This window comes from Megalops cyprinoides, chromosome 19, assembly GCF_013368585.1.
Source record: "Megalops cyprinoides isolate fMegCyp1 chromosome 19, fMegCyp1.pri, whole genome shotgun sequence".
NCBI classification, from domain to species: Eukaryota; Metazoa; Chordata; class Actinopteri; order Elopiformes; family Megalopidae; genus Megalops; species Megalops cyprinoides.
This window is the reverse complement of record NC_050601.1, coordinates 4089820-4112845: the sequence shown is the minus strand read 5'-3', so window position 1 is coordinate 4112845 and position 23026 is coordinate 4089820. Positions and strand designations below refer to the sequence as shown.

Genomic DNA, 23026 nt, shown 5'->3' with positions numbered 1-23026 from the left:
GCCCTGACAGAGTCAGCTTTTCTCTGCGATTACTTCAGAATGCCTCTCTCTGCTGCAGCACCATAGGTGTAAATGGATTGCTTTCTGCTCCGGGGCTGGTAGGTAAATGGATGGTCAATGGATATTGTAACTGTGTAGGCAGTGTATGGATAGTGTTTCTCTCTCAGTAGTTGAATGGATAGTGTATCTTTCAATAGCTGTATGGATAGTGTATCTCTCTCAGTAGCTGATTGCACAGTGTATCTATTGGTCTCAGTAGCTGTATGGATATAGCTGTAGATTTATGGATAGCATATGTCTCATTAGGTAGCTGAATGGATGGCGTATCTCTCTCCGTAGCTGTATGGATAGTGTATCTCTCTCCTTGGCTGTATGGTGAGCCTCTCTCTCTCGGTAGCTGAATGGTCAGTGTATCTGTGTTCTCCCCCTTTGCAGTGGAGGCCCACTTCAAGCACAAACCCTGATGGCAGGGCCAGGGTCCTGTGTCAGGTGGGACAGAGGAAGGCCAGGTGTTCTGCACGGGCACTGGGACTGGGTTGGACACATGGGAGAAACACCTGGGACTCAGGTCGACCGAGGGCAACGAAAACCGACCCCCCTCCATGCCCTACTGAGGAAGGAAGTCAGCCTGCATCAGTGTCCTCATCTGTCTGTTAAAATGGGGGTGCAGTACCCAAGCAGGAAGTCCAAGACCTCAGAACTGAGCACCTGCTACCCCCTTCTGCAACGCATATACTCCTGCACCCTGCCCCGCCCTGAGTTTGTGCTAACCATATTCTCTAATGTACTGTATCGGTGCCCCAATCTGAATGTTATGGAGCAGTAACCTTTACATGAATGTTGTCTTAACTTATTTGTACTGCGCTGTTGTGAAGAAGTAACATATTGACAAAACAAAACACAGGAAGCATTGATAAGTGTTATTGACTACTGGACAGGGACTTACAGATGTATTTATTTCAATTAGGAGTGCATCTGCATGCACATAGATTCCTTTAACTACTCAACGGGAGTATTCTTATTTAATTTGTCATGATAAATGTTGAAGGTCCCTGTGCAGTTACTTTGTTTAAACTACAACTGAGCGTTATATAGAGTTTTTGGTCTGCACACAATAAGCTTAAAATAGGCATAAAAATAACTTTAGGAGAAATAAAGTCTGCTAGTCTGAAAACACAAGCGTGAGGTAGGAGATACTCTCACCTCTTTTCCATGAGCACTGAGGCAGTGCTTTGGTATGTCCAACAGTAATCGATTCTTCTCCAGTTGGGTGTGGTTTTGACCTAGTTGATCTAGTACGGTGACAACAGTCACATTTGTGATGTAAGAATTAAGACTACATTGACATATGTGAGAATTTAATGCCACAGTTTTAGGGGTTTTTGGACAGAGGGATGAGCTCTCCAGTTTCAAAGCTGCTTTTTTGTACTTACCAGCCGGGGGAGAAAGAGAAACCAAACGCTGAAAGAGGAAATGAGTTCTCCTGTCTGCGTGTTGATGTTAAAAATGGTTTGACGAGCCTGTGGTCATTTTTTGTGAGAAATGAAGGTGTCTCATCCTCTGTCTCTCTCTCTCTCTCTCACACATACACACACACACAATGAAACTGGACCTCATGAGTAATTACTGCCCCCATGAGAAAATTTGGAAAGCTTTTTTGAGTCATCTCATCACCACTCCACTGCTTGGATTTATGCTAAAATGGGTATAAATATTTAGATAAATATATATTTCCTGTGAATGTCAGGTGGCCCACAACATAAAAGACCTTCAGTGGTATGGGTAGCCTTTTTTGAGTTTACATACAGCCACTCTGATAGGTCGCTGATAGGTTATCAAAGACAGTGGGGCAGTGTTTCTGACTCATACTTGGAACCACAGAGGGAACACCCCACTGGTCATACACAGAAAAACCAACTTCCATATTCCCTGAGTAGACCTTTTCCTCTTTAAAAGGTCTATTATTTGTCATTTCCCTGCCATTTCTTGGTGTATTTATTTATTGACATGTGAGAACTATTTTATTTTGGTTGAGATTTTTTTTTTTTTTTACAAAAAGAAAATGTATAGCATCTGTGTTTCCATAGAGACAGTGGTAAAGATGGAGTAGGAAGACCACACGGATGACTGTTTGCTCCCTCTGCAAATAAACAAAAAAACTAATGGAATACAGTCCTTAAATCTGCATGCATTTCTGATGTTACTGATGTCAAACGCTGATATGTCAATATGTGTAATAACTGCACACCTTCTGGTCTCCCGCAATCTTTTTCCTCAACTAATTTTAAAATTTTTTTTTTGCTTGGCTCGGTTTACATACTCATGCACGGGCTGTCAAAGAAAATATTAAAACTATAAAAAAATATATAAAAATGTAAAAAAAAAAAAAAAAAGCAAATGAAGCTATATGGAGGAAATAGCAAGGGTCCAGTACTGCCCACTCTCTGTTCATCATGCAACTCTGTTCATCATGTAGTTGCATCTCATCTCCAGAAGGGGGCAGCAACAACACGGGGGGAAAAAAAACAGGAGGAAAAAATATTCTAATCTAGACAGATTTCTGAATCAGCATGTCACTGTCCTGGGGGATCACCATGTACGCTGCCTTTCATTCCAACTGAGGTCTCAATTAATTAAGTTTGACTAAGCTGCTAATTGAATACTAATTTGATTTGACATCACTGCAGTGTCAGTCTCTTAGTTACAGATATGGTTTGCTGGGAATGAATTTGTTCAAAGAGAAAGATACAAGTTAATATTACAAGACAGGAATGCAATGTTATTACGCACTTCTTAGATGTGCAAAGACATCCAAGACGGCTTGCCAAAATTTGTTCAAGGGCCAGACAGATGCCAAAATGCTTCATTCACAAAGAATGTACAGCAGATTAAAAGTCAATTAATTGATTAGTTAAATGTTAATTATTCAACTAACAGCACAACCAACCCTCATTTACAGAGCTTTTTACACAGCTGGAACCAAACCCAATACAAATAGTGGCCCATGGGTGGAAACTGCTCTCAACTGTTAAGACATTGGCTCTCTACTCATGCTTACTGTTCTGCAGCCAGCAGGGGGCGCAATCTGCTTATGAATCAGTTGCTGTTTGAAAGCCAGGTACTGCCTCTAGACTGCTTCCAGGAACAGGAGAGGACAGTACCAGCTTAGATAACGATGGTGATGATTACAAAACCAGCTCAAACCTCTCAACTGTAGTCTTTATTAAATTCAAATTTTAATTAAGGTAAAGGTACAAGTACACAAAAAAATAAAATCAGAAAAACGTACATCTCCAAGATGGCAACAATACACTGACATTTTTAAAACTAGCCTACACAATGTAAATACTGTACATTTGAATTCTTGTTTGTATTGATAATAATAATAATAATAATAATAAATTTGGTAGAACCCTGGATTGAAAACACAGTCCGAAATACGTTAGGCAAACACACTAGACACTGCGCTAACATCTTAGTAATCCTACTAATGAATAAAAACGTTCCTTCAGTGAAAACAAAGACTATCTATTCAGACAGATACTGAAAATACAATTTTGCTGTTATTGTAGAATTTCCAAATGCTATATATATATATGCAGCATATTCATACATTTTATAAATAAAGCAGCAATACACACAGTCTTAAAGACTTAACAACAATGAAACAATACTGTAGCTTTAGGAATATTGCAAAAAAGGAAAAAAAAACACATTTATTTCCCTTTATCCATTGTTTTCTATGGTTCGAGTTGCTGTACAACACTGATACATTTTACAAAATGACAAGGTATCAATAGTTTCAGTTTCTTCAGTGATAGTCAATCACTTGAGCGTTATATTTTTCAGACAAAAAAATCAGAGAGGACCCCCCTCACCTGGTTTCTCTCGGCTATTTTTCTACATCACTAAGCGTTTCGTCTTCTAAGGCTTTAGAAAAGAACCACGTATGACAGATTTATGCAAACTACAAGCTCAAGTTGTCTAAGTATTCTGTACAAAGTAATGCTTCTGTATGTACACTTTTTAAAAGGTTACTTTATCTGTTGGTGTTGTTTGCAGTTGAAAGTGGCAGCGACTCCCACTGTACCTCATTAATTTACTCTAGATCACCTTGCCACGATCTGCAGAGACACACAGGTGTACACAGGGGCATCGATAGCTTGGGGAGGGTTGTAGGCTGACCCGACAGGTGTTTGACCATATGACCCTCAAGAGTTAATATTAGTGATTCGAGGTTGTGGCTTTAAGAACCTGGGTGGAGCTACCATGTGCTATCAATAACTCACTGATTAATCTGAGCCAATCACAGTACTATCCCATGGAGAACACAGTTGTGTGATTGGCTCATGTGAGTTAAACCAATCACAGTGAGCTGCATGACAGCACATTCTAGGGTTCACAAATCTACAGTCTACCAATTGCTAGTCAGTGGTGACAGTGGTAGAAGAGTGAGCCTCCCTGAACAACTGAATGGGTAGGGCTAATGTGTGCTGTCAATCATGTGACTCATGTGAACCAATCAGAAACTCGTGCTCTCAGCTCCGCCCATTCTTGGTTCACGACGCTTCAGCTCTCCCATCATTAACTGTAATCACAATGTGTGACTGTGGGGGGCGCTGTCACAATGAATGATCAAATATTTATTTGTTTAATAGACATGCCTAGCCAGGACAGCTTACGTAGTTAACCTTTTATACATCATCGATTTACACAGCTTTGTAATCTTTTAAAACTTGATCAAGGGTACAACAGCAGTGCCCCAGTTGGGATTTGAACCTCTGACCCTGTGGTGAGACGTTAAGCAGTCCCGGTATTGCTGAACGTTAGCAGAGTTTTTGCACAGGCCTGACTCCTCTTTGATCTTGGCCTACTTTGCATGTGTTGGCTGCCATCAAAATAGGTCACTTTAGGGCAGAGTGCCACTCGCCCCACTTTGTGGTTTGGCCTTAACTCTGCAAAACAAGTTTTAAGGAAGTAGTTTGTTTTGTCCCCTAAGCTTCTGTTAATTTCAGCTTAAGGTCAAAGACGTTTACAAGAGTCAGATCTGCAGAGGTAAGGACGGACTCCTGCCCCTTTTCGTCTGTCAGGGTTAATCTTAAATTAGTGAAATACCCTCTAAATATTACTGAAGAATTAGAGCTGGTGAACTAATGACGGATGTCACGGATACCAACTGGACTGTACACAGCATGAACACATTCTTAAATGCAGTGCACCGCACTAAATCAGCTTCACATGTAATGCTGCACAGGATGCAAGGTACTGGCTGAACCAACGAAGGCTGGCCAGAACAACAGTGCTATCAGATTACAACCGCTGGGGCAGACGCAGGCACTGCAACCAAAGCCGTTTCTGCCACTCACTGCGTCTGGAAATGCAAATGCAAGTGTGTGTGAGTTTGTGTATGTCTGTGTGTGTGTGTGTGTGTGTGTGTGTGTGTGTGTTTGAGTGGGTTTATGTATGTCTGCGTGTGGGTGAGTGTGTGTGTGTGTTTGAGTGAGTTTGTGTGTGTGAGTGTGTGTGTGAGTGTGTGTGTGTGTGTGTGTGTGTGTGTGTGTGTGTGTGTGTGTGTGTTTGAGTGAGTTTGTGTATGTCTGTGTGTGTGTTTGAGTGAGTTTATGTGTGTGAGTGTGTGTGTGTGTGTGTGTGTGTTTGAGTGAGTTTGTGTATGTCTGTGTATGTGTGAGTGTGTGTGTGAGAGTGTGTGTGTGTGTTTGAGTGAGTTTGTGTATGTGTGTGTGTGTGTGTGTGTGTGTGTGTGGTGGGGGGGTAAATCATGCTGGGGATACCACTTATGCTCATATGTGTGTAGTGGGGGTGGTGGGGTGTTTATCTGATACTGGGGTTACAATGTATGGTTGCATGTATGTACCTGTGTGTGTGTTGCGGGGGTATTTGACACTGGGGGTAACAGTGTGTGTTCGGAGGGGATGTTTCAGTGGGGGTATTTACAGGGCTGACATTCTAGCTTACATTCACAGCTGCAGAGGGAGGTGGGTCAGAGCAGAGACAGGGTGGGGGGCGGGAGGAGGGGCTTTCTGTGACATGGACACCTATGTCACAGAAGGTGACAGATGGAAAGATCACAGACGCAAGATTCAGAACTCCTTCATTGAGAGCTTGTGTCTGCTGGTAAAGAACTGCTCACCACAGTCACCGTGACAACGTCCCCTCTGCGCATAACGGTGACAGACAGCCGATGTCATTTATGTCACTCCTGCGCTCACTACCTGACAATCATCCAAACTGAGAGAAATGCATGCCATTTCACACCAGCCTGCACCTCTTTGTCCTTCGCTACCACCAGCATATGCTTTTACACACACACACACACACACACACACACACACACGCACACACAAACACATACACTCCCATGCACACACAATCCCATGCACACATATCACAATCACACTTACAAAGACAGACAGATACACCTATATATCCATACACGGACACAAAGAGCAGACAGACAGACAGACACACACACACACACACACACACACACACACACACACACACACACTCGGTATGTGCTCAGTGCAGGTTTAGGACCTGCAGCAACCAGCACCCTTCATCTCCTTGTTGACGTAGTCCTGGAGCTTGAACTTGGAATCACTGGACTCCTTCATGGCCCTGTGTTTCAGCTCTCTGTGTGAAAGAGACAGAAGGACAGACACATGGAGAAAGGGAGACAACCAGGAGGCAGCAAGGGCAGGAAGGAGAGAACGACAGATGTAGATGACGAGAAGAGAGAGAAAGAGAAAATGAGGAAAAAAAACACAAAGGGAGGAAAGAAGATGGGTAAAAACAGTCAGCTTCATGTCAGACTGTCTCATCCGCTTTTTTACGCCACTCACTGGAAGCTCTACTGAACATAACAGCTCCTATTCACAGCCTAAGCCAACCTCTAAGCTGTATATACAGTTCAAAAAAGCATGGCAGCTCACATGACCTCTGTCACCATGACGATAAAATGAAAAAAGCGTCACGGTACGTCCAATCACAACAGCACGGCGTCTTAGGCCAAGTGCTCTTTCACACCTTCAGAAGGAACTCATCTCCCCTGCAGACCCTGGTTAGCAGAAAGGTGGGGATTCTGACCTGTTCTAAGCACTCAGGGTTCTTTTTCTTTGTTCTTGCTTTAACCCCACCCCCACCCGCACCCTCCGCTGCCTAGTTTCCCAGAATGCCCGTGGCCCAGATCACTTACTTGGCCACGGCGGTGAAAGCCAGCTCCACGTTGAGGCCAGACTTGGCGCTGGTCTCCATGAAGGGCACCCCAAAGTCCTGCCGAGGGGATCGAGGAGAGTTAGGGACAAAGAGGAACAACACAAAACGAGTAGAAACAAACAACCTTAACAAGTAAAATACGGGGCTGTAAAAACACACTGTCTACCATTCAAATTTCTCAAAGTGTAATTAATAATGATGCTGCTACAGTAGTAACTTCCAATAAATTTTACTGTAAATATTTTATGGAACAATTAGCGCATGAGATCCTGTTCCTCTGTGCTGAGCATCTGCTAAATGAATGTAATGTAATGCAAATGCAATGAAACAAACTTCAGACAGACCTCAGCCTCTTTACGCCACCCCGTTCAGCAGGAGGGGACTGGGATGAGTCAGACATGTGAGTGCACAGCTTCAGCCTCTTCGGGGAAAATCGGTCAAATAGATTGCCGTTACTCTGTCTAATACGACACCTGATCTGATCGATGCACCTCGGAAATTGAAATCATCCTGAAATAATAGCCTTGAATGGTCTCTGGTGTTTCTCCCTGGTCTCACAGCCAGGAGTTACTTACTCCTAGTGCCTGTGCGCGCGTTTGTGTGAGAGTGCGTGAGTGTGTGCGCACGCGTATTTGCATGTACATGCAAGTGTCTGTCTGTGTTAATGCAAGTTAACACACAGACAGACGGTGTGTTCTTTTGTGTGTTGGGGTGTGGGGTACAGGGATTAGTCTGTTGGCGTATCCTGGCCTGGAACACAGAATCTTCCACACTAGTAATCAACATCATTAACATGTTTGGTGTTGTATGTGTTGCTGGTTCGAGAGCAGGCTGTCAGGATGGCTTGATATGATCTCAACCTTATGTACAGACATTAACACACTCTGCTCAGGTGCTAAACCACAGAAAACGAGTGCAATATGTTCAAGAGGGCGGGGCTGTACATGAATACAGGGTGTTTAATCTCTCTGATTTCTGACTTCTAACATAACAAAAAAACATGACAAGGCACACAGACAACTTAGATCCATGAGTGCTTAAAAAGTTGTTTTGTATCAGAAATTGTGGTGGTTAAATCAATATTTTCTGTGATACTTTCCACAGGTTGCCAGGTTTGTTGAGAGCAATCCTGAACTGCATCTGTATGTAGCACCAAAATGCAATTATTTTTCTTATTTATTTAGAAATGTGGTATACAGGACAGCCCCCTTGAGGCATAATAACTTGTTTTGGAGGTGCTCCGGTGGTGGGAGCACATAATCTTTTTCCAATTATAACAATGCTGAATACCTCTGTTCAATCCATTAGAACCACTTTGTCTGAAGTCATTATCAGGGGCCAGCCGGGCCCCCCTGTAGGTGCAGTCATGAGCAATTCAGCCCGGTTCAGAACTACACTCAGAGACCTGTGGGACATCTGCCGCAGTGTTTCACAACAATGCAAGAGTAAAAAGAAAAAGACTCGCAAACACGCACAGCACACAAACACACAGGCACACGGCACATACGCTCACACACCCACACACACACCTACACACAGCACATCCACCCACACACACACACACAACCATACCCCCCCCCCCACGCACACACACACACGCTCGCGCACACACACACACACACACACACACACGCACGCACACACACATACACACACACACACACACACACACACACACACGCACGCACGCGTACACACACACGCGCACGCACACACACACGCACACGCACGCGCACACACACACACACACACACACACACACATACACGCACACACACACGCACACACACACGCACGCGCACACACAGACACACACACACACACACACACACACATACACACAGGCGTGCTTCTAATCCCGCTCTCTGAATGCATCAGTGGGTTCCTGCTGGGGAAGCGAACTCGCAGTGCAAAGCAGCTTAAAACCCTCAGAGTTACCAGGCCTGCTATGGGGACATTTGTATTTATTTATTTTCTTTTCATTTATTTTTTATTCATGTGCAATCAATCTAATTCATTGTACTGACTATTTTTCCCCCTGTATATATATATATATATATATATTTGCAGACAGTGGAATTCTTCATGCCAACACTGAAAAATCAATAGTCATCTGGAGGCAAACAGAACCAAAGGGAGGCCAAGGCTGGGGATTGTGGGAAATTTTGTAATCCGAAACCAGGAGGGAGAGGAAGGGAAGGGGTGTGTGGGCGTTCTGCTGGGAGTTCTACCTTCCCCTGTGGACGGAGACGGAGGCTTCGCGAACCCCCACAGCGGGTGGAGCCACCACATGCTAGGGCTGTACGATATAGCCGTCGCTATATATCGAATAGCTATTTTTAGCGCAATAACAGCTATCCCCGGTATGCGGCGTTAGGTTTCTTCACGTATTGTTTTCCCTTTAGTCATACCTGATGCGGGAGCACACCTCCAGTTTTCTGAGGCCATGTGAAATGCTTCTGGGGGATAAAACGCCACTTGTACCTATTCAATGTTGACATCACAGCAACAGCACTATGCTGCTTCCATGTGGTAGACAGAAACACATGGCTACAAAGATAAAGAGTGAAAGCACATGTCAAGCTATTAGGTAAGTTAACCAATATATAGATACAAGTGATGTTTTTCTGCCCTGGCAGCATTTCACTGAACTTTGGAGGTAATAGCTAATCGATATATCACAACGGCTATATCGTGCCCTTCCACGTGTTGTCGAATATTGATCTGTGTGAACCAATCAAAAGAGTCACTGGATCCACTGGATTGGATCAAGTCACTGGGTTCCTGGATAAAACATGACACTGCCACCCTTTTCTGGGGTGTTCACAAGGCCTGCGCTACACCCCCCCCCCCCCCCACCCTATACACACCCCCTTGTCACAGCATTAGCAGAGAGAGCTCGCACCCCCTGCAGGGGTAAGAGGGCATCTGTTCTTCTGAAACTCACCTTAGCCAACCTCTCGCCCTCCTCCCTCTTCACCACCCGCTCCTGTGTGGCATCAGCCTGAAGAGGACCGGGGACAGAGAGGGACAGAGAGAGAGGAAGAGAAAGAGAGAGAGAGAGAGAGAGAGAGGGAGAGAGAGAGGGGCAGAGAGAGGGAGAGAGAGAGAGAGGGGCAGAGAGAGAGAGAGAGAGAGAGAGGGAGAGAGAGAGGGGCAGAGAGGGACAGAGAGGGAGAGAGAGGGAGAGAGAGAGGGGGACAGAGAGGGACAGAGGGGGACAGAGAGGGGCAGAGAGCGTCAGCGGCTTTAAAAACGGACCGTTCCCGCTGGCCTCGAACGCTGTCATGGCGATGGCACCATCCCAGCTGCTTTGTGCGTCACCTCACACTCACTCGAGTGCAATTTCTCAAGCAAATGATTTTTGAATGAATAATCACACCAAGCTGAGCGCCAGTCCTTAATGACAGACAATTTCGGGCCAGAATTCTAATAAGGGAGTGATACTAGCTCTGAGAAAACAAATCTGACAGCGATTGCGTCTGTGGTTTGCTCTTAGTGGAGATAATACTCACAAACATTGATACATTTTGTTATTCCTTTGCATTCTGTTTTCCATTCACTCACCATTTGATGCATCCATTCACCTATCAATGCACATTTTCGATCCCATTGTGAGGTAAGAGAATATGCCAGCATGCCTCACCTTGTTGCCCAGCAACATCAGCACCACATCCTGCTGGGCATACTCATGGATCTCTGTCAGCCAGGCCTGAGGGGAGAGGGGGGAGAACTGTCAAACATGGAAGAGATATCACAGAAGAAAGAGAAAGACATGTGAGGGATCAGAGAGGGAGAGAGATCTCTGAAAGACAGGAGAGAGATCTCTGAGTGAAGAGTGTGAGAGCTGTGAAAGATCAGCGAGATTATAGAGACATCTCAGAGATCTGTGAGACACTAAAGCGATTAGACATTGATGTGAGGGATAAGAAAGAGATCTGCAAGGGATATGTGAGAGATATATGAAATCATAGGGAGATGTATTTGTATCTGTGAGAGATCAGGACGATGTCCGTGCAGGAGCTCTTAGAAAGCAGAGAAAAAATGGTGAGGTATGTATCAGTTTTGGGACCAAGTTCAGAAGAAAGACTCACAGGCACTAAAAATAAAACAATATTGGTATATTTATTGAAAAGTGGGGTTGTAAACTTTGTAAAGATACCAAAAAATATGTTACATTTCAAGCCAAAAATATTAGCTGATGGCATGATGGCATCACCCTCATCTACCTCACACTCATCCTACTTGTTCTTAGAAGATGAGATGTCTATCAAAACCAAAAACACCACAATATTCTTCTTTTTTTTACACAGCAACATCATCTAATAAAAAAAAACTTTGTTACCTAATACATTTATCATCTACCTCAGGTGTGACTCTAGTGCTGGGGTCCTTTCCAATCTGTGAGTGTATGACAGACAGATTGACACACCTTTCACCCAATCAGAATCAGACTGTTTGACAGAGAGCTGCCAATGACAAATGTTCAAACCAATTAGCATTTAGTAAACATGATCCTACTATTATGATCATTATTTTTCAGCAAGGACAATAATATTTGCAAGGACAATAGTAGGTTAAATGGGAATCCAACAATAAATAACACATTGTGAGTTCATTCAGGAATAGAGGTTTTCAGCTTTGCGACAACACTGTATGCTTGGGGGCAGTCATACAGTTAGCTAAACAGGTACAAGAATTATGATGTTAATAAAAACCTGTGTTCTGTGTTTTTAATTATGTTTTTTAATAGGACAATCTAGATGAACAAAGGATGCCAATTTCTCCAAAAACAAAAAAACGACAATATTTTAGCTGTAGTGAGACATGTTGCAAGCATTAGTTCCGATTCATTTCATTGTCCTGACACCATATGTGAGACACCTGTGAGGGGTAGGTGAGACTGTACCGTATAGTACACACTAAAAAGAAAATGACAACCAATCACATGACAACTAAGGTGTAACCACAGCTCAACATACAAAACACATGGCATGTTCATCTGTGAGAGATCCATGAAAGACTGGAGAATTTAGGCAGAGAATTTAGGCAGATAGTTAAGATATTTGTGATAAGACTTGCTGGGAGGTATGAGGAAAAATGTGAGAAAGCTTCTTATGTGAGTGGTAAGATGGGGGAGGAAGGGCAGAGGAAGTCAAGGAGGAGGACAGCGAGCTGGGAAGGCCCGGTTCTGCAGACCAAAGGGAACATGCGGTGGCATGGAGACGAGACACCGGAGAAAGAGCGGAGAGTTAATTGTGGACCGACGGGACCGAAGACTGTGTCAGCACACTCAGAGAAAACAATATTCCACCTGCTGCTCACAGCTGCTCAGAGAAGGGCTTTAGGGAGCCGGTATTACATAACAAGCAGGCCTCATCATCACCTGGCACCAGCGGTGCTGATTAGCCAATAACAGGAGTGAAGACTGGCTCCCTCTAAGGACCGACAGCCCTATCCATCTGGAGCTAATGGCTTTTAAATGGAGTTGAACGCACAACATCTCAGACACATGCTGTTCCCAGATATTATCCTTCATATCCCCGTGAAAAACATGATTAAAATAGCAAATTGATCCCGATACCAGATACAAAACATTGGCTTTCTGACCAATGCAAATCAATCCCCGGCAAATTTAAGGCAGGATCCATTTTCTACCCAAAGTTTGGACTCTCGAGTAATTATACGTATTAAAGACATTATTGGTTTATTGATCTTGGCCTGGGAACATTAAGCGTGAATAAGATCGATGGCAACGCAAGGGAGTGGAGAGACATAAAACTACAAGTTCTGGTTTTGAAACAGATACTATTCAGGTCAGGAGAGAACAGTCCTGTCTCAGAGTGATCATGCTGAGTAACTGCTGGTTCTATTTCATGATAATACCTAGTGTGCAGGTAGTATCAGTCAGGTAATCTAGGAGCAATCCTGCCTCACAGTGACAACAAGCTGGAACAAACAGGTACCAGTCAGGTGATCTAGGATATTGTCTGGAATTAAGGTAATGACACTCTGGTAGGCAGAAGATTACTTGTCTCAGTGTGATGACAGAATACATGGCAGCAGACAGCTGTCAGTCTAACTGGGGACAGTTCTGTCTCACAGTGATGACATGCTGATTAGGCAGCAGAAACCTGGAATCGGCCCCACAGTCACAGTCACACAGTGATGACATGTTATCAGTCTCAGTCTCACAGTGATGACATGTTATCATTCCTGTCTCACAGTGATGACACGGACCTCAGCAGGGCAGAATTCACAGCATGGAGGGATAATGCAGGGTGTTACTGCAGGGACCCGTAGTGACCTTTCACCTTTAACCTTTCACATCACCCCTAGCTCCATTTCTGCAGGACTGAGGGCCGGATCCCGCCTCCGTCAGACTGAGGAAACACAGAACTGTGATGCTCTGTGATCGTGTGATCTCCAGATCCACACCAGACCTGACAGCGTTGCTGACAGTTCCAAAGCTTGATCATTAAAAATAGATTCGAAATCTACTTCTGATGAATCATTTTGGGCCGTGACCCACCGCTTTGAATCAATGCCTGGGCCTCCGCTGAGTGCTGACGACGATGATGTTCCTCCTATCTCTTCCCAATTATCAGCTCTGAGCTGAATTTCCCCCCATGTGGCCGGGTTCGTTAAAGAGCTGTGAGCCCCCTTTTCCTGTGAAGAGCGCAGGTTAAACAGCTGCCGACCGGCAGAGCCAATCACGACAGGCTCTTACAGCGACTGTAGAAAATAGCTCCATCCTTGTTATTGCCATTATCAGTCTCCTCAACCCCAGCGCTTTTCACAAATTCTCCTGTCCCGAAAAGTCCTCCTCAACCTCTTTTCCCCTTGTTTTTCTTCCGTCTAACGAAGACATTTGTACCGCTCCCCCTGGGCTGGCAGGCTCTCCAGCTGCACACGTGAGACAGTGAAAGACACAGAGGGGCTGTGTTTCCTCATGTAGACCGCGCTGTCTCTAACGGCACCGGGGGAGAGCCAAGCTTTGATGGAGCCTGTGATTCACATGCAAAGCAGAGCGCTCTTTTGCGTGTAAAAATTCCTTCCACTCCACTTCCTCCCGATCGAGGCGTCGCTGTTTAAAATGCACGCCGGCCCATTCCGCCGGGGCCTAGTGTTGCCTGCTTTATGTTCCGTCCATCAAAATCGCCAGGTCCTGCCTCACACTCAGGCTGTATCTGAGACACGAGAAAACGGCAGGGTTATTTTTTTTTTATCTATTTATTTTTTTTAACAAAACACTTATAATAATCTTTCTTATACTGTGAATGAGGTATCCATTATGATAGGTTTGGGAATGCGTGTCTCAGTGTGGTGTTTGCATACGTGTGTGTGTGTCCATGCATGGATGTGCACACATTGTGTTTTGTTCTTGTATGTGTTTGTGTGGGAGGGATAGGGGATGTTTGTGCCTGTGAGTGTGGCTGAATAGTTTGCAATAATTTTGTAACCACAAATTTATGTGCATGTTTCATGTTTCAGCTCATGTTTCTGTTTGTGTCTGTGCGGGAATTTTTTTGTAGATGTGTTTTAATTTGTATTTGAACGTGCATGTGTGTGTTTTTGTGTGCATGTATGTGTGTGTGCATGTGTGTGTTTGCACGTTTGCATGTACTTTTTGCATGTCCGTGTACATGTGCATATATGTGTATGTGTTTGTACATGTTTGCATGTGTGTTTTTATGTGTTCGTTTTTTGGTGCATTTGTTTATGTGCAAAATGTGCTTATGTGTTTATATGTGTATTCATGTGTTTGAATGCTTATATGTTTTTCTGTGTGTGTGTGTGTGTGTTTGTGTGTGCGTGCCTGCATGTGTGTGTGCGTGTTTGTGTGTGCGTGCCTGCATGTGTGTGCGTGTGTGTGTGTGTGTGTGTGTGCGTGCCTGCATGTGTGTGTGTGTGTGTGTGTGTGTGTGTGTGTGTGCGTGTGTGTGTGCATGTGTGTGTGTGTGTGTGTGTGTGTGTGTGTTTGTGTGTGCGTGCCTGCATGTGTGTGTGCGTGTGTGTGTGTGTGTGTGTGTGTGTGTGTGTGTGTGTGTGTGTGTGTGCGTGCCTGCATGTGTGTGTGTGTGTGTGTGTGCGTGTGTGTGTGCGTGTGTGTGTGTGTGTGTGCGTGTGTGTGTGTGTGTGTGTGTGTGTGTGTGCGTGTGTGTGTGTGTGTGTGTGTGTGTGCGCACGTCCTGCAGGTGTTGGCAGGTGCAGGTAAGTCTGTAAGCCGGACTGCACATTTTCTGCTGGCTGCAGGTGAACGCGCCCGAAGTCACCTGTACCGCAGTTCCAATCTTTTCCATTATTCAGCCGTGCTTTTGTCTTTCATTAGGACACGGAGCGACCGCTCTGCGCTAACGAGGTCAAGGATGTCTGCTCTCTTTTGGAAACAGCCCCTCATTCTCCGGGCTAATTCTCTTTAGTCGGGTAATTAGCCTGCCGGCGGAGCTCCATTAGTCTGGAGGAGAGAGGAGCACGGGGGAGGGTCTGTCCCCAGCCAACACGCCTCCCCTGAGACAGACCCGTTCTCTCCGAGGGGCCCTCATTACCCACTCTTAATTTACTCAAGGGGGAGGGAAGGGGGGGGACAGAGTGAAATGTTTGTTTGTATTCATTAGGGTTGGGACTTTTCAATCTACGGATGCAAACACCAAAATAAACATCCATTGAGGTGCCCATTCATTCATAGCACAAAGGAATCTATTATTTAGCATTTATTGCAGTAACAAGCTTAATTCAACACTTCCATTCTTATGTATAGTACATAACTGACTGGCTTTCTAGCAAAATGGTAGTAGCTGATGATGTTAGATTAATATTACATGTTAAATTAAGTTGCTCTCTACATTTGCAAGGCAAATTCAGTAACAGGGTAGGACTGCAAATTAGTTTGCTAATTTGCCAAATATATCCAAGGAGCTAGAGACCTGGATGAAGTGAATTTGGCCTGAGTTAAGCTACCAATACTTACTTGCCCAGCTATGTGTACACATTATTCACCCTTTCCAGCCAAACCTTTAGTAAACTCATAAATGTAATAGCAGCGGTTTGGGTGGACTTATTTCAGAATCCCCTGCTAAGAAGATGACAGGGAGTTCCTCTCAGAATACAAACCAAAGGCACAAGCGACCACATTTCTGCAAAGATGGACTGGAAGTATATTGGTATATTAGCATGGCCTATGTCTTGCTTCAATCATTCTTCCATTTCAAAAAATACAAAGAGAACTAAACGTGAAATTAAAGGATAAGAGGTTTGCAGTTCTCTTAAAGGTTTGTCTTGGAGATGACAAATTCTAGGCCCATTAAAAACAATCTATGTTTATACTTTGTATATTGGCAGTTTTTTTAGAATTCATTTGTCTGAGCCCATGTATTAATGGAAAAAAATATACAGCAAACAAGAAACAAATAAGCTCTCTGCTCCTTTAGAGGAACATAACCATAATTGAATGAAAACAGAGGCCATTCATTTGGCAGTGGCTTTTATCTGGAGACCAGTGCATTCTGCCTCCTGCTTTAATGGATATGTTTTTTCTGAGTGAAATCTGAGTGAGGTCAAATCCAGTCCAAAGCTCCGGGTGACGGTGCTTTATCTGTGCAAAAAGGAAAAACAAACAAAAACAGCACAGGACCCTCTCTAATTCTATCGACAAGCTGGACACGGCAGCTACTGTAGGTTCCACTTCCAAACGCCGGGGTCTGAACATAACAAGGTGCTAACATGAGCGTATCAGCACTGGCAGACTTCGTTACTCTCACACTGTACGTCACCTGTCTTGTGTCCTCTGGACGCCATGGCGAGACACAGCCTCATGCCACGCCCTGAGACCGCGGTCATTTGCGTTCTTGCTTTCTGACCATGTGGATCTCTGGTGCCTTATCGCTTTGGCGCTCACTTGTTATAACTCACTGGCTGTTCATATGAGGCCAAATAACCTAGATCAATACAGATCAGCTCCAGCTCATAAATAACCCAAACAATGTTTATGCCAACAGAGGCTGGGGATTATCAAATTCCAGCATCACTGATTTTGTTTATTTGGCTCACACTGCTGTGGGTGCTCCTTGTTTGGCCGAGTAACAGGCAGACACGGGTGCTTCGGCGGTCAGCGAGACGAGCAGTGGGGCGTGAGAAATCATGGTGACCTTCGTGGGTAGAAGCAGATGTTTCAAATGCTGCTATCTGCACGCGCTAACTCCCAATCACATACCACTGCCTTTCAGAGTGTCACTTCGTGAGTCCTTGGCTGAATTAAGGCAGAATAGCTTTGATAAAGGGTGACGGCGGCCTTGGTTGCTGAGGTTGAGCGTGGGCTGCAGCTATCGGGAGCTCTTTGTGCTGAGTCTTCGCCACACAGAACGGCACAGCGAGCGGCCTTGCCCTGACTCCCGACTCAGACTCTGAGAGAAAGCCGCAGAATCGCCAAGCTGCAGGGCGACGCCGCGGCCTCTCTCTCTGACCGCTGCGGCGAACACCTTGCAATGTCAGCCCACCACCTTTTCACTAAAAACAAAGAAAAAAAGAAATAAAAAACCCAGCTGGAAGACTAGATGAATAAAAATATCTTTTTTTCCACATGGGTGTTCTTTGTGTATGTCTGGGGGGGCAGGGTGGGGGGGTGAAGGGGAATTTAAGACGCTTGTGTGTGTTTGAGTTGCAAGGCTTTCGACTGAAGTAACATTCCTCAAAAAAACACAAAGAAAGGAGAAAGGAAAGGATCAGACAGACGCACCCACACAGACACACACTTGGGCCTTGTACACGAGCGCACACACACACACACACACACACACACACACACACACACACACACACAGACATGCGCATGCTGTCGCGCATGGAACACAAATGTTCCCTTACAACACAGCCCATTCTACACCAGTACAGGGGTGTATCAGAACCACCTACATGGGCTGCTTCCAGGAGTCCAGAGGCATGAATAGCCAGGCCAGACTGGGTGAGGGGCAGATATGCAGACAGTCAGTCTGGCTACCTTGCTCCAGGCCTTATATAATTATATTCCTGCTGCATTCATTTCTCTCAGCGCAGTAAGTGTATTAAAGCTACCACTGCTGCTGCTGCTATTATTTTCACTACGTATGTCAGTACTACAACTGCTACTGCAACAACACACCATCAGTCACTAACAGCACCAGAAATCAATACTTATCTTAGTAATACAACTGCTACAACACCACCATCAATTGCTACTTACTTATGTTAGTAGTACAACTGCTACAACAGCAATAACACCATAACTCACTACTTATGTTAGCATATCAACTGTTTAAACAACAGTAACAACACCATCAATAACAAAACCATACCTACAGTATGTTGGTATTATAACTGCTACAACAGTGAAAGCAACACCACCATTCACTACTTATGTCAGTGTTACAACTGCTACAACCACAGCAGTGCTGACAAAATCAAGCTTACATCAACGGGTATCCTACGCTGCACCAGCCTGGTTGATGTGCAGCAGCCATTTTGCACCAGAGCACTCGCTGCACTCTGGCTGAGGTGGAGAGGGAGGAATGCATTTCTCTGTTTGTCAGATGACTACATGACTAACCGCTGGCACTGCTGAGCGGCGTTAACACACTGCCTCCGCGTGTCAGAAGCGTTAGTCAGGACGCTAAAACAATTTCGAGGAGGGCTTGCAAATCGGCTATTGGGGGGGGGGATTCAGGTGAGGCGAGTAATCAGGATACAAACGCTGGAATCTGAACTGAGAGAGGGAGAAAATGAACAGACATTTTAATTAACCTCGGCTGTCTATCTCTTCCTCTCTCTCTCTCTCTCTTTCTCTCTCTCTCGGGCAGAATGTGGTCATTACCGTAGCGACGATGAATACGAGACCTGTGATTAATGGCTCATGAAATCGGCTCCGTGGCCCCAGGAATGGCTAAATAAACACTGCCCTTTAGAGACCCCGAATCTGGGCGTGAATTATTTAGACACGAAGAGGCTGTTTCATGTCAGGCCGGCAGAGTGCTTATTAAAATGAGCGGAACAAAGACAATCACTGCCACCTCCATCAAAATCTCTCCATCTCGTTTTTGAGGGAGCGTGAAAAGAGCATAGTGACAGTTCCCCTTCCCGGTGTGTGAGGTCCATTCTGATACAAGAGGAGCTATAAACCCTAACACAGCCCCCTGTCTAGAGTTCACCGCGTCCTTATTGAAATGCAAAGAAGAACAAAAATAGCAGTGAGAATGGGTGTTAGTTTTTAGATGTACAAATTCAAAGCAGCCTGAAAATCCTTACAGTATGTAAATGACCATCAAGTATTGCATATACTTTCCACAAATAGTTCAGCAGAAATGACCTCTTTTCTGAGGAAAGCAGAGGCCCTAAACTCAGAGGTTCTTCTAAGCATTCAGAGCAGGCTTGGTTTAGCCTCTTATTCGCTCCTGTTTTTGAGGATGACACGCGTCTGCAAGGAGATTTACACCTCTCCTTCTCCGTCTTACACGGCGGTACCATCAATCCATTATTCACGGGAGCTTTGGTGACACGTTCTTTATGTCCAATTAAAGGCGGGTCTTATCTGCGCGGTGCGCCTGTCTGGGGAGGTTCTGTTTACAGGTAGCTGTTAATAATTGATGCCTTTCAATTAGGGCTCCTGAGCTTCACAAAAAAAGAAGAAACGGCCCCCACTTCAATAACCAAACAGGCTATCCTGATGAGGTGCTGCGCTATGCCGGAAAGTTATCAATAATTCTCACAAATGAGAGAGAGAGGAATAGAGGAAGAGAGAGAGGAATAGAGGAAGAAAGAGAGAGAGAGAGAGAGAGAGAGAGAGAGAGAGAGAGAGAGAGAGCGAGAGAGAGAGAAAGAGTGAATGATTAAGCAAGAGAGAGACAGAGAGAGAGAGAGAGGGAGCATGAGAGAGAAAGAGAGAGAATGATTAAGCTTGAGAGACAAGAGAGGAATGAGGTAGAGAGAGAAAACTAGAGAGAGGACATATTTAATCTACACCTCTCCTTTCCTTTCCTTGCTTGCGCTGTATATATTTCAGACGTGGAAACCCGTGACAGGAACTCAATGACAATGTCAATCGCAATGTCAGTCACAATGCAGCAGTCATCAGATCAGGCGGTGAATCCGGACGAACCCGATCGACTCCAATTCCAGTCCCGGTGACCAAGGGCACACTGCTGCCAAGTGCTGTCAGCCCTTAAGAAACAGTGATGGGAGGACAGAGCCTTGCAAGGCTGTTATGCTGGTCTCCTTCCATTCAGCCTTGGCCAAGCACTGAGACAGCGCAAAACAATTCAACAGAAATAAATCCATCCCTCCAGGGGGGGTTTTAGCCTGCAGCTTTTAAAAATACATGAATACATGTGTATACTGGACCATACATACACTTGTATACACTTGCATATATGGGAAGCAGTGTGGTATAGTAGTAAGGAGCAAAGCTTGTAACCCAAACCCCTAGGGCACTGCTGTTGTACCATTGGGTACAAGGTACTTAAGCTACAATTGCCTCAGTAAATAGCTGTATAAATGGAAAAAAAAAAACTGTAATCTATCTAAATCGCTCTGGATAAGAGTGTTTACTAAATGACAATAATGTCGATTACATAAGGAGCGTACTAGTATAAACACATAGCAATAAACAGTTTTTGAATGTTCATGTTTAATTTATTTTCACTATGGGTGTAAATGCAGAACCTTCAATCAAGAGGCTAGGATTCTATCTACCAACTGATCCAGGGTCAGTGGCCCATTCAACACCCTAACATAAATGTGCAGATCAAAAAAGGGAGTATAGTTTCAATAGAAATTTAAATTTAGAGAAGCTGGATAACGCTTTGCTAAAACAAGTATGCCCACATTGGGTGCCAAAATGCTACCAGACACACTGAACTGGGCCCTGGCAACAGAAGATGGATCAGTAGTTCCTGTGCTTCTTCAATATGAACAATGACTCTGTTAAATGAATAGCTCCTTAGAGGCCTGTTATTCTCTAGTCCTCATTTATATTTTCTGTCAATTCAAAAACACCAGGGAGTTTAAAGTACGCCCACTGAAAACACATTAGGTTCCTTGATCTTCATTTTATTAGTACATCACTATCTTATGCCAACTACTTGCATGAAAGGCATTTTTTTTGTCAATAAAGTCCTGTACTCCTGTACAAATTCTTCTTTTCATATCTGGAATTAAGAGACATACAAAGCCCTACAGAACCCTTTCTTTAAGATGTGACAATTCTTTGGTCTTTCATAGTTCTCTCAAAGTAGAGACAAACGTGACGAATCTCACAGTCCCAATAACGTGTAAATACAAGAAAGAAAAAAAAACCAGAGAATTCAAACAGAGAGAGACAAGGCTGTTATCTCAAGCGGGACCATGTGCGGCAAAGCTCTGATGTCAAACTCAGAGACAGAGGGAGACAGAGGGAGAGAGAAAGCAAGACAGACAGTCACTAACACTCCACTCATTACACTCAACTATACTAAATGGGACATGCATCCAACAGAAACGCTACACAACGAATTTTACAACTGGTCGATTATTCAAACGGTCGACTATTAGAGGCAGTAACCGCCGCTAGAAGATGTAATCAAGTAATTGTGTAATCACAAGACCGCCAATAAAAACGTTTAAAAAATGGCAGAAGGTGCGTTTCCAAAGGGGGTGACAGCAAACCCCAGACAAAGCCTTGTCTGGAAATGCTTTTAAAAAATGAACAAAAACCAAAAGTACAGTGTAGATCTCAGTGTAATCTCAGTGCAATCTGAAATTGGCCGAAAGCTAGCTAGACTAAATGCTATCATTGTAAATATTTAAACAAGACTGTTCATGTGCAACTTTATGTTTTGCATATTTAACAGGCATGTAAATACGGAGACACACTTTGAAGAAATCTCTGAACTCTATTACAAGTGCCACAAGACAACCCAGACCCAGCTGAAGAAATACAAATTCCCCCATGTGGTAGAACCGGCTACAATCTGGCAACTCCTTTCAACAGCACCCCAAATGAGAGGATTTTTTTTTCATTAGCAAGTAACAGACAAACTGACTGAAATCAAGACTGCACCCAGATCATATTAAGGTTTTAATATTTCTAAATGTCACCTCGAAAGAACAGGGGGACAAGCCGGCATAGAATTTGTGTGACAGTGACATGGAGAGAGGGGTGTAACGGAGAAGACCTTTCCTGATGGGCGTTAGGTTCTTCCCTGCCCTACCCAATTACCTGTTGTAGCTTAAGTTATTTTTTTGAACAACTACTGTTAAACAAGAACGTTACTGACATTAGCTTGGCTGGCAAGCCAGGAGGTCAGCTATGTTTACCAAGCAACCCAGCCATTCTGCTGTATGTTCTGTGATGTTACTTGAATTCAGCAGGGGAGCCTAACAGAATAGCAATGTGCATTATAAGGGTGCTGTTTTACTGTGCAGTTAACTATGGACATTGAAATAGTTTGTCACAGTTCTTTGGCAATGATTGTTCTAGTTACAGCCAATAAAGGCTTGACGATAACGTTAGGTACAGATTTGTGATTAATCAGACAGTCCACTACTTCTCTGTTAAGCCGTTGACTCTCAATTCAGTAGTTGTTCTCACACTAGGATGAACTCCAAGTAATGCTTGCAAGGCAGAATTAGGTTGGTTTCCACTGGCATTTCACAAGAACGCTGAACTTTCGGTGTCTGTGTGTGAGTGTATAGCTTGTGTAAATCTATCTCAGAGAGGTTTATCATTTATATTTTCAATATAAATATATATTCCCTGCACTTTATTTTATTTATCTGGATTTTA

At 44.2% G+C, this 23026-nt stretch overlaps 2 protein-coding genes across 2 annotated transcripts in view; one reads left to right on the top strand and one right to left on the bottom strand.

Moving 5' to 3' along the window:
• The window catches only part of LOC118794173 (arf-GAP with dual PH domain-containing protein 1), a 39663-nt gene extending 37416 nt beyond the window's left edge, over positions 1-2247 (top strand). The window contains exon 11 of the mRNA XM_036552364.1: positions 436-2247. Coding sequence (XP_036408257.1) covers positions 436-464 — 29 coding nt within the window. The 3' untranslated portion in view covers positions 465-2247. The remainder of the gene's footprint in view (positions 1-435) is intronic.
• A 4236-nt stretch (positions 2248-6483) lies between these two features.
• Positions 6484-23026, bottom strand: part of LOC118794995 (ras-related protein Rab-26-like) — an 85856-nt gene continuing 69313 nt past the window's right edge. Inside the window, exons 6-9 of the mRNA XM_036553314.1 lie at positions 10883-10948; positions 10184-10240; positions 7217-7293; positions 6484-6654 (exon numbers count right to left, since the gene is read on the bottom strand). Coding sequence (XP_036409207.1) covers positions 6552-6654; positions 7217-7293; positions 10184-10240; positions 10883-10948 — 303 coding nt within the window. The 3' untranslated portion in view covers positions 6484-6551. The remainder of the gene's footprint in view (positions 6655-7216; positions 7294-10183; positions 10241-10882; positions 10949-23026) is intronic.